Raw genomic sequence first — 12,017 nt, 5'->3', positions numbered from 1 at the left:
ATGTCAAGTGAGCCTTGTCCTGGAAGCAGTGCTGGATCTGATGTTCTGTGAACACCTTTGTTTTTTGTACATTTTGCTGTACTTCACCCCAACCAAGTGTGTGTAACCCCTCGTTGCACTAAATGGAAGTGATGTCTAAACATGTTTGATCAATGTGAATATGTGGCTCAGATGTTAGTTACTGTAACAGGCACACAGCCAAAGATCTTGATTAGCGTACCCACCTCTTGAAGCTCTGATGACGCTGCTCTCATTGATTGCGGCAGTATGGGCCATCCCAAAGCTGTCCTGAACAACAACTTGGGCATTTCTTGTACTAAAATCATCTTGGTTTCATGCTGTCAATCGGCCTAAATGTTTTCTAATTTCCGCTGGGAATGGAACCCCCTCCTCACCGAAATTGCATAAGTAGATTTCACTCATATTCTAACTGACTGATGATTCACTGGGTGCACTGAGGTGAGCAGCACTCTTTTTTTTGGGTCCAACAGGTTTTAACAGACCACAGTTTAGATCTATTTGCAGGTAAGAGAAAGTGTGTAGCATACTGAGAAAGTAATGGTCAGTTGGCACTTTTCTACAAGTTACTTCTGTGATTTGATGTGGTGATTCCTCTCACACAGTGTACCTCCGATTCCTCACAGTTTGATTGGATCCATGTCAGAATTCCTACAGAATTTGGATGGAGAATGGTATCTCAAGAGATCCAAGAGAAAAAGTCGTCCTGATTTAGGGCTATGTGTAAAATACAGATGTAATGCAATGGTCTTCAGATCAGTAACCTAGCATTGAACCTAGTTGGAACCCAACCGTATTCTGTGTTCCGGCTTATTACACTGAAAATCACGTTCTGCCTGTTGCGCTCATTGACTGGTACACTGGCTGAAGGAGATGAGATCTGCCAGGTGTCTAAGAGCCAGATGCACCATCCTCATTATTAAACCAGGGATGTGCCAATTGCACACGGACTGGTCGGCAAACAGGGATGCAGTTTGTGAGGTGACACTTGTTTTAATAGCTTGCACCACCTAATGCATATTAAGTGGGCACGCTGCTGCATTTACATTCCCCAATGAGAAAACTTGTTTAGTTCTGGGTTTTGACAACAAAGCTGTCACACACCTGCTGCTAACAATATAGCTAGAGTGAGCGTTGGATCTAACCCTTCCAACCATTGGCCTTTTTTGGCCAGTCTTTCAACCATTGACTTCGAGTTTTGGAAGTCCTGTTTACTCCGCCCATTGAACTAACCTTCTATCATCTATTGCTATTGGCCGTATGAGTATATTCTTCCACTCCCGTTTGAGCGCTCGCATTAAATACCTTGCAGCCACTATTATGGTGACAAACCATTGGTTCATACTTTTCCAACTCCTCAGTATGAGTGTGAAGGCCCCTTCCATGCTTCCTCACTTGTGTGATTCCCATAGGGCCTCAAAAGCCATTTTATCAGGGCTTTGAACATTGTAAAAAGCCCTTTGGTGCTTGCAAACCAAGTCATTTTCAGAATCTGAGTATGTGACCCAAAACAGCCTTTCTACATCTTCCCTAAATCCTAAGCATTGGTCAAGATGGAGAATGGCTAAATTCTAAATATCCAGAAAGAAAACAAGAGGAGTGTCGTAAACTATGACATTGGATTAAATGATTTTTAGTTCCTGGAAGTTCTGGCTTTCAAATAAGGTAATCTGTCCTAGGACCCAAAGAGATTGTGCTGACCTCTGTTTTAATTTGCATGCTTTCTAATTATTAGAGATCTTTATTTTTGTTGTCTCTCTTCTCTTCCCCTCTCTTTACCTTCTATCTGATCATCTTCCTTGATGCTCTCCCTTTCCCTCTTCACATTACAATTCCTCCCGGTGCCCTTGGAATTTGTTCGCAGCTTTGTGCATCGTGGACGGCCTGAGCCTCTGGATCTTCACCTGGGCATGTTCCTGCCCACCCTCCTTAGCCAGGCAACGGCCGAACAGCAGGAGCGATTCTTTATGCCAGCCTGGAATCTGGAGATCATTGGCACCTACGCCCAGACCGAGATGGGTCACGGTATGGTAACATTTGACCCTTGTTAATGCAAGGGTTTCTTTCTTGCCATGGGGATCTGCAACATGTAGGCAAATAGGAGCCTAAGATTGGTACTGTTCCTTACAGGCACTGCTTCTTGTGAGAACTGCAAGGCAGTTGCATGATACAACTTAATGCCTTGGTAGTAGTATCCACGTTAGTCTCTCTTCTCACTCACTCACTTCACAAAATCTAGGAAGCTAGAAACTCAAACGGCTTAGAGCACTTATGAACATTTATCATTCAATGGCATGGCTCTTCGAGCCTGTGTTATAATACCTTCACTCCTCTTTTACTGAAAGCTGCAAAATCCCCTCCCCACCCCAGCTTCAGGAGCTCTCAGTTATGCCTTGTAGCCTTAACATCGCTTCTTACTAGTGATAGCATAAACTAGTTAACTAGGACCCTGAAGTTTCTTAAGTATTTAGCCCTATTTAAGTGCAGTCCTTGGGAGGGCTTAAAAAAAGATTTTGGTACCTTGGCAAGGTGCCAACATGTTTAATATTTAGTGTTTTTTCAAACTACAGTTCCAACGCAACTTGGACAATAAGTAAACGTAATTTGTATTTTGAAAGCCCACAAATAAACGTCTCACTGTAAGGTTTAAAGTAGCAGGAAGAAACAAATATATATATAGAGCCTAGAAAACACGTAATTCACTTAAATAAAGTGCAACAGTCTTTAGAGAAGACTACATTTCAATTTCCACTAAATTATAATGTTAACCTGTGGTTACAAAGAGTATCTTGAAACTGTAAGATTGAATTTCTTCTCCTGCACTAGCTATAACACAATCTTATAGATTGTTTTCTAGTTGGCAGACACTAAATTGCATTTGCCGGTTTTAATTATTAATACATTTTCAGCCGATGGACCGATGATCAGACAAAAGATGGGAGTTTGTTCAATACAAAAAGGTGACCCATTGGTTACATGACTACCATCAATACACCCTTTACTGTTTTTTTATGTTTGCTGATACCAGATAGTGCAATTAGCATCCTTCTATACATTTTATCATTGCTAGTCCTTCCTTAGACTTCACTGTTTTCCAAGTTGAGCTCCTTATTGTCCTAAAGTGGGTGAGAGTTACCAACACAATATGCAAGCAACACTGCTGTGAAGGCAAGCCAATGGTTAAATATTGTCATTTGACCAATTTAAATGCTGTGTACAAAGAAAGCTACTTTTGCTTGTAAAGTATATTCCCCGTGCCTGCTTACCCCCTCCAAGGTTTCAGAAGGAAGCCAGGATCATTGTGTAACCATTGCGATTTTTGTTGGTATTACTTGGCAGAACTCTGTCTCTAATCTGCTTTGGTGATAGGATGAGCAATGTGTCTGCTCGAGATTCTCTCATTATAATTAAAGCGTATTATGTAACCTGTCATTTGCAGAATGTTTCCTGATATTATTGACTGTAACATCATATTGTTGTAGGGGTTAAGTTTTTCACAGGCTTTCAGTTTAAATAGAATACAATAGGGCAGGGTACAGTCCTTTGGCCTGAGAAATCCAAGAGTAGCAGAAATGCCTTAAGTCCTACCCCTGTAATCTGCTCGCTTACAGAGATAATCTTTGACAACAGTGTTGGGCGTCAGTTTTCCCCTTACCAGCGATGAACCAGAATCACTATGAAAGGTTGTGTAGTCCCACTTAGTCAATTGTCTTGAGTTATTTGCTTGCAGCATTGGCCCTTCTAGCCTGTGGTGTTATGTAATGTGCATAGTATGCCACTTAGTACCTTGGTGTCTTCAGAACACAAGTTGGATTGTAGGTTAAAAATGAAGACCGTGAGTTCTAAAGGTCTATTGTGGTAACATTCTAAAAGATCAGCTGAAGGTTGTAGAGTTTGTTCTTAGACATGCTTGACCAAGGTGGTGTACATGTTAGTGATATCCTGAAGCTCTCAGGTGACTATGTTCATATTTGTGATTCTTTTACTGGGTGCTTAGTGTGCTGTTCTCGGACTTTATTCAGTTATTCACTTCTTGGAGTGAGTGGTTAAGGGTAAACCAATCCTGAGCTCCTACTCCGTTCATAGGGATGTTTAGCGTTTCTTGCACTATCCATTCATTTCACTGCATCCTCTTTACTTTCTGCAAATAAATGTTCTCATGTACAGGAGCTGAGCAGTTTTTTCAACAGACATTCTACCCACACAAATTGTGATATGGAACAAAGGGTCCAGGAAGAGTTTTGAAATGGTCTAAAGTCTTCTCGTTTGTAGAAGTTTGTTTGGTTTCACATATTGCTGGTGAAGGCAAAAACTAGGGAAACAAGGTTGCAGCAGTGCTACAATGATTAGTTACATGGAAGCAGCAAGGGGATCACAAAGGAGCTAACCGCATATCATGTTTGCAGCTGGCATTGTTCATTTGATGGCACTCCTTGGGGAATATGCCCCTTTTTGTGTCTGGACTGCACTTTAATTAGCAAGGAACTGTGTGGATGGCATAAAAACAGTGGTTTATTCTGTAGAAAAAGAAGACCGATGCTACAGTCATCTCAGCTGTTCACCATACTGACATTTACATATTTTCTGGCAAGTGTAAGAGTTTATTATGCATGTGTTTAGGAATAATGGAACTGCCAAACTTTCTCTTTCAAGAAGAGCCCTCCCCTCATGTGGTCTTTCCTAACTACATTGTATTATTAACTATAAAAACAGTTGTGCGATAGACACCAGCTTGTTTCCAAAGCAAAGTTGTTTAGGTATGCTGGCGGAAAAACTATTGTAAAGTAATGTCAGTACTGCTGTTTTCCCACCCCATCGAATCCACGTACGTTTATGTAAAGGAGTAGTAGTGACTACTGCGTCTGGACCTCCCACACCCTTACTTAGAGGTTACATCTTAATCAACCTGGTTGCACTTGTTCACCTCTGGTTAATTGCTCTGCTGGTAAATTTTAACTGCATGACTGCTACTCCTCTTGCTCCTGTATAAATAACTTCCAGTTCCCATTTTTCTAGCTGGCTCTTCAAGGTGGTGACTTTGTAACCTGACCTCTGGAAAAGATAGGCTGGTCTTGTGGGAGGGGGCTGCGTAGGATATGATTGCTTCTTTTCAGGGTGGGAGAGGGAATTTCTCTCGGTTTTCCTCCATATTTTATGTTGGGGTCTCTTTTGCAACAACAGTAGCTTCCACCATATGTGCCTAACATGTTTTCACTCATAGGGACCCACTTGCGTGGCCTTGAGACAACTGCCACCTACGACCCATCAACGCAGGAGTTCATCCTTAACAGCCCCACTGTATCTTCAATCAAATGGTGGCCAGGGGGACGTAAGTACCACATCTCATTTCACAAGGGGCTAGATGAGTGAGTAGTGATAAGTCAGGTGAAGAGCATAGGGATATTTTGGTGATTGGCGTGAATGATGGAGCCATGAGTATTGCTGGGCAAGTTTAAAGTGAATTATGTAACTAATATGCATTTTTATAGGAGAAACCAGATCGTTCACTAAAAAGGCAGAAGGAGTAGCAGCTGCCTTTTTTTTTGTTTAATGAGGCTGAATTTGAGCAAGTTATTTGCAGTTTGGTGGACATTTAGCTATCGGGTTTTAAAAACTGTTGCCAAATCAAATGTTTATTGAATTAATGGGGACTTTAAACCACTGGAAGACGAGTTGTTTGAGAAGCTTCATCTGCTTGTGCTGAGTAGAGGCCTCAATAAACATGAGTCGTAAGTAGGGATACCACTCATCAAAAAATGCTGGTCGCAAAAGTGACAGGTCTAGTCGCAAAATGCTGGTCGCAATTTTGACAGCTTTTGACATGTCTGGTCTTAAACTTCTGGTCTCAATTTTGACAGTTTAAGACCAGGACTGTTTAAGGCCAGGGTTTGATCTGGCCTTAAACAGTCTGGACTTAAACTTCTGGCCTTAAATTTAACAGCTCAGCTCCAAAACATGTGGTAATTGTGTATATGTTTAAAAGTGCATAGAAAAACTGCATGGTTGTAAGCTGGGAATGTCTGAGCATTTTTTAAAATGGGGGTTTGCAGCCAGCTGCTGTTTGAACAGCTGCTGGGGCAGTCCTGTTCCCCAGCCCAGGGCCTGGGAAGAAGAATGTGCCATGTAGGTGTCAAAGCTGTAAAGGGTCCTCACAAACCTTCCTATGGTAATTCTCTAAAAAAAATAGGTTAATACAAACCCCTTATAGAAAAATAACCCCAGCCACCAAGGAGCTTTGAGATAAGAAAAAAGACAGGTGGCATGTAGAGCAAAGCTTCCCATGAGAACCTGAAACAGGGTGCCAGCTGTTAGGATGTAATAAACACATCACAAAGCCCCTGGTCCCAATTTTGACAGGTTAGTCCCAATTCGACATGGCTGGCAGGAAACCCTGGTTCCAAATTTGACACCCTGCTCCCAACTTGACATGCCTAGCAGGAAAAAACTCTGGCCTTAAAAAAAAAAAGACAGGTGGTGGGGTGTAGGATTGGAGGTAGATCCTGTTCCCGGGCTCCCTACTTCCCAGGAGAAGGTGTCACGTAGGTGTGAAGAGTTTTGCGACGGCCCCCATTGTCTAACCCCACTCTTCCCAGGATAGGCCTTGAGTTTGAGTAACAGGTGTCAAAGTAATAAATGTTGTACTGGTTATACTGTACAAGGATAGAAAAAAAGGTTCCCATCCAAAGGCCACCATGACATTGTTCTAAACACCCCTCAAGTCATAAAGGGGTGTGGGGGGCTTCTAATTAGCATGCTAGGACAGGTATAAAAAGGCCCCCCTGGACCCCTCCAACTCTCTACAGCGGTTTGGTGAGTACAACAAGGCTTTATTTATTTTTGAATTATATGCCATGTATATTATTTAAAGAACCTATGGTGTCGTTACAGTGTGGTTAAATGTTTCTATGAACTGTAAAATGCACGTTTCCCCTCTGCATGTACCCTCCTAAGGCCTACAACATTATGCCCCTTAAATACAAACCCTGCAAACTCTACCCTACGTCCCCACCCCATTAACATTAAATACCTACACACATAGCCCCATTAACATTAAATACCTACACACATAGCTTTTAAACTCAATCCTTCAACAAAACCTTTATTCATTTTAAACACCTTTACAGTACAATTCACATCTTGTAAAAAAACGTAATTGTCACCATTATTCACATTAAACACAACACATCGCCTTAAAGATTAACAGTTTACAATCCACACTACATAGTACTATTTTTTTAAAAAAGTGCAACTTTTTTTTCCAAAACTACATGTACACCCTAATACCACATTGCACCATCCATTATTTGCCTTCTTTACATGTTGGCAGGCTGCGTCAATCTGGGAAAAGTTGCTCAGGTCCATTCTTGCCTTAAGTTCCAAGGGTTGGCTCCAAAACAATCCAGGCCAGTCACTCCCCAAGGTTTTGAAGGGCTTGATGGTGTAGAAATCCACAAAGGTTTTCTGACTTGGTTGTTGATGCAGGAGTCCTCCAGGTACAGCAGAACAATCCACGCCAGTCGCTCCTCAAAGGTTTTTTTTTGAATGGATGTTTGGCAGTGTTCCATGAGGGGCCTTTTTATACCTGTCCTAGCATGCTAATTAGAAGCCCCCCACACCCCTTTATGACTTGAGGGGTGTTTAGAACAATGTCATGGTGGCCTTTGGATGGGAACCTTTTTTTCTATCCTTGTACAGTATAACCAGTACAACATTTATTACTTTGACACCTGTTACTCAAACTCAAGGCCTATCCTGGGAAGAGTGGGGTTAGACAATGGGGGCCGTCGCAAAACTCTTCACACCTACGTGACACCTTCTCCTGGGAAGTAGGGAGCCCGGGAACAGGATCTACCTCCAATCCTACACCCCACCACCTGTCTTTTCTTTTTTAAGGCCAGAGTTTTTTCTTGCTAGGCATGTCAAGTTGGGAGCAGGGTGTCAAATTTGGGACCAGGGTTTCCTGCCAGCCATGTCAAGTTGGGACTAACCTGTCAAAATTGGGACCAGGGGCTTTGTGATGTATTTATTACATCCTAACAGCTGGCACCCTGTTTCAGGTTCTCATGGGAAGCTTTGCTCTACATGCCACCTGTCTTTTTTCTTATCTCAAAGCTCCTTGGTGGCTGGGGTTTATTTTTCTACAAGGGGTTTGTATTAACCTATTTTTTTTTTAGAGAATTACCATAGGTAGGTTTGTGAGGACCCTTTACAGCTTTGACACCTACATGGCACATTCTTCTTCCCAGGCCCTGGGCTGGGGAACTCAGGACTGCCCCAGCAGCTGTTCAAACAGCAGCTGGCTGCAAACCCCCAGTTTTAAAAATGCACAGACATTCCCAGCCTACAACCATGCAGTTTTTCTATGCACTTTTAAACATATACACAATTACTACATGTTTTGCAGCTGAGCTGTTAAATTTAAGGCCAGAAGTTTAAGACCAGACTGTTTAAGGCCAGATCAAACCCTGGCCTTAAACAGTCCTGGTCTTAAACTGTCAAAATTGAGACCAGAAGTTTAAGACCAGACATGTCAAAAGCTGTCAAAATTGCGACCAGCATTTTGCGACTAGACCTGTCACTTTTGCGACCAGCATTTTTTGATGAGTGGTATCCCTACTTACTACTAACATGATCACTATAAAACAACTAGCATTGGAGTTTACATGCCCAGTTCTAAGTACACCTGGTAGTCCTCTTCAACAGGTTCTGGACAAAAAAAACTAACGGACCTGTGTCCTGGGTTTGAATTCACAAAGTCATGCTAACTCTGGCCATTTATAAAAATAGATTGTCACTCTAAGAAAACAATCACTTGATTCCCAAGGAGGAGAACCAATGTTCTTCAATAAGCAAACTCTGTATTATATTCTATCAAAGATACAATTAATACAACCCTCAACTGCAAGAGAGCAGCTACCAAACAACAACTGTGACTATCTACAACCTCGGAAGACCGAACTCTAGGAGCCTTATTGGCGTGGGCCGGAAGTGTATGTTCCCCTGTTGAGCCACCATTTCTCACAGGACACACTATCCTAGACTAGTGTGTGTTCTCAGACAATAGGTGCGCATTGTAGAAACAAGAGTTGGTGTGGAGGAATGAATACATTTTATTGATTTGATTAACAAAAATAATGAAAATGAATACGTACAGTACCAAATGACCCTTTCCAAGGCCATACAACCAAATTTCAATTAAAATAATTAATTATTTGAAAACACAAAAATACTTCTCGTCAGTACTTTTGGTTATTGGCAATCATCCTTTATGTGAATTCAAAACAGAGTGAGGCAACACTGACTTCAATTTATTATTTGCAAGTTATAAACTTTCCAAACAATGCAAGTACTGTGGTGTCATTTGTGGTGAAGCAGAGTGCCAGTGCTCCTCTGCGAGTTGTAATTGCTTTTCTTAGAAGCATTGGCCTGAGTAGAGAATAGCATGTACTTGAAAATTCATGGGATCAGCAAACTGTGCTATTGATTCTCTTAAGTAGTTGCAGAATCTGCGGCCCTCGTTCCTGCTTGAATATTTCCCAAGCTGCTGTGTGCTCTTTTTTTGACAATCATGAACCTTGCATGCAGTATTTAATTTCTACATTTTTAACAGATCTTTGCTGAGCACTCCAAATATCTACGATCTTCTACTGCCCCTTTATATTTGTAGACTTTATCACACTATATGCCCAGGGTCGGGGTTCGGGAATGTGTAGGGGCAGTCCTCTTTTTTCGCTCTGCTGCTGGTCTCCTATTGGAATTACAGACCTTACAATGGGCATAAACTCACTTATACTCAGACTCTTGACACCACTTTCACTCCGGTGAGCACTCGCAATCGGTAGCTTTACGCGCTAGAACAAGTTTGAGTTAACAGGACTGGTTGGGTTCGAACACATGTGAAGATGTTAACACAGCCATGGTATTTATATTGATACATATTAAATCCTTTTTTGACAATCATCTAATTTTAATTTCCCTCAAGGATTGAAATATTGGATTTACATTTAACCCTTGGAACTTGTATATAATGTACGTGTTTACTCATGTCGAGCTTGCGGTGTATATCGGGAGGAATTTAACAGGTGAAGTTTTGAGGACTATACTAATAGAAATGTATTGGATATAAACAGTTGGTTTCGTCAAGTAGGAAACATGTAATAGATGTTTCCTGAAAATCAGAACGGTTAAAATAGACAGATGCAGGAGCCTACTTATGTATACTAGACATTACAAGATGGCGACCATGTTTAAAGTGCTTAAGCATAGAGTTATTTAAAGAATATGGCGCCTGTGATACACGGCAGTTGCCGATTTGGGGACCGGAGTGAGCGTACACGCTTATTACGAGCGGTAAGTTTTTAAGAAGTAGAGACTTTAAATAAGCCTAAATTACAGTTATAGAAACTAAGGAGGGTATATTTCCTCTTTTTTCTCCTTTTTAGGGCTCGGCTGAACGCGCGGAAGCGCGTCTCCGCCGAAGCTCTTTTGTCGGCGTGTGTGCTTCCCAGGAGACAATCCTGGCCGCGCGCATCGCCCTGAAGGCGATTTCAAAGTGACACGCGCACGCGAACGAGCGCTGCGGCCAGGCGCTGTCTCCTGAGAAGCACACACGCATGCGCATACACACACACACAAGCGCCCACGCACGCACATACATACAGAGACACCCCCCCCCAGCTCACATACACACACACACGCGCGCACACACACACACACACACGAGTGCACCCCCCCTCTCCTCCACCGTCGCACACATGCATACACACACACACACGCACGCGCACACACACACACACACACACACACACACACACTCACACACAACGAGGGAACCGAGCCCCAGCCCTTTTCAACTTACCAGGTGAATTCTGAGGGACTCCGCTCTCCTTCTGGCGTCGCAAGACGCTTTCACTCCGCCTTTTCTTCCGGTCCGGATGCAGCCCCGCCCCCGTCACAGGCGACTTTGCCTGACTTCCGGTGAGGCTGCTGGGCTCGTTTATTTATGCGATTTTATATAGCGTGAACTTTACCCGTTTGCCAGGGGTGTGCAATGTAGAGTGGCGGGCTGCAGTTGAGCCTCTTGTTTATCCAAGCAGTGGGTGATTTATGAGCAGAAAGAACCTTTGAGTGCTGAGCATGGCAGGGTAATGTTCAACGCTGACAAGCGACAGCATTGGTTGACAAATGGACAGCTAGCCTGGACAGAGGATCTGAAATGAACCCAGCCTGCCCTCTGATCCCACTAGGTGTCTTGAGCAATGCTGTTCATCAGTAAGCGGTCATCGGTGGCCCGGCTGCATGGCTAATGGCACTTTGCATAACGCAGCTCGAGCATCTGCCTGTCTGAGGGGGATTGCTGCAGGAATACAAATGAATGACTGAGTTATGTTGGGCTGTGAGTGTCATATCTGCATCTGTGCTTCTGGCCTCTCTACTGAATACCTCCTCAAGGCCCATTGGTACCGGTCTCATCTGCCTGCCCATGAGCAGTTCTTAATTTAGTTTATCTTAGCATCACTTCACATTCTTCCTTTGTCGATCTCTCACTTTGACTCGCGCCTTGACACCTTCGGGACGGGTAATTGTTCGTGCTCAATAAATCCTTATAACATAACATATTTCTTTAAGCAGAACTTGACCCAGTGTATTTCTTCATTTTAAAAAAAAATGCTCTGCTTACTCTGTACTTCCTGCTCTGGAAAGGAAGGCTTTTAAAAAGCACGCACAAGATTGTGTGTACTTGTCTGGCTTGGCTTGCCGCAGATGTATTTCGCACTGTGCAGTATTGTGGAGCGAGCAAGAAAAGTTAAACTACTAATGCAATCCAATATAGTTTAAAATGAATAATAAAAAAACTTCTGTACATTTGGACGTGTAACCGAGACATAAAGGTTGGGTTCTAAACCCACCCGTTGAGTTATTAACTTACGAAGTGCGTGATAAATGAATGAGCGCACAGAAGCCGATGGAAATGCTTCTTATTTTAGTGTTTAAACAGG

General features: G+C 42.7%; 1 protein-coding gene across 3 annotated transcripts in view; it reads left to right on the top strand.

The window, feature by feature from the left end:
- LOC144770227 (peroxisomal acyl-coenzyme A oxidase 1-like) overlaps window positions 1–12,017 on the top strand; it is a 214,853-nt gene that overhangs the window by 129,625 nt on the left and 73,211 nt on the right. For 2 of the 3 annotated variants that reach the window (XM_078654562.1, XM_078654561.1), the window contains exon 4: window positions 5,240–5,347. In XM_078654562.1, the coding sequence (XP_078510688.1) occupies window positions 5,240–5,347 (108 nt within the window). Of the gene's footprint in view, window positions 1–1,882; window positions 2,044–5,239; window positions 5,348–12,017 lie in introns of all 3 variants that reach the window. The other variant, XM_078654560.1, reaches the window with a different exon arrangement.

The sequence above is a fragment of the Lissotriton helveticus genome, chromosome 7 (genome assembly GCF_964261635.1).
Source record: "Lissotriton helveticus chromosome 7, aLisHel1.1, whole genome shotgun sequence".
Lineage (NCBI taxonomy): Eukaryota > Metazoa > Chordata > Amphibia > Caudata > Salamandridae > Lissotriton > Lissotriton helveticus.
Note: the sequence above shows the minus strand (reverse complement) of the source record. Positions and strands in the feature narration are given on the sequence as shown.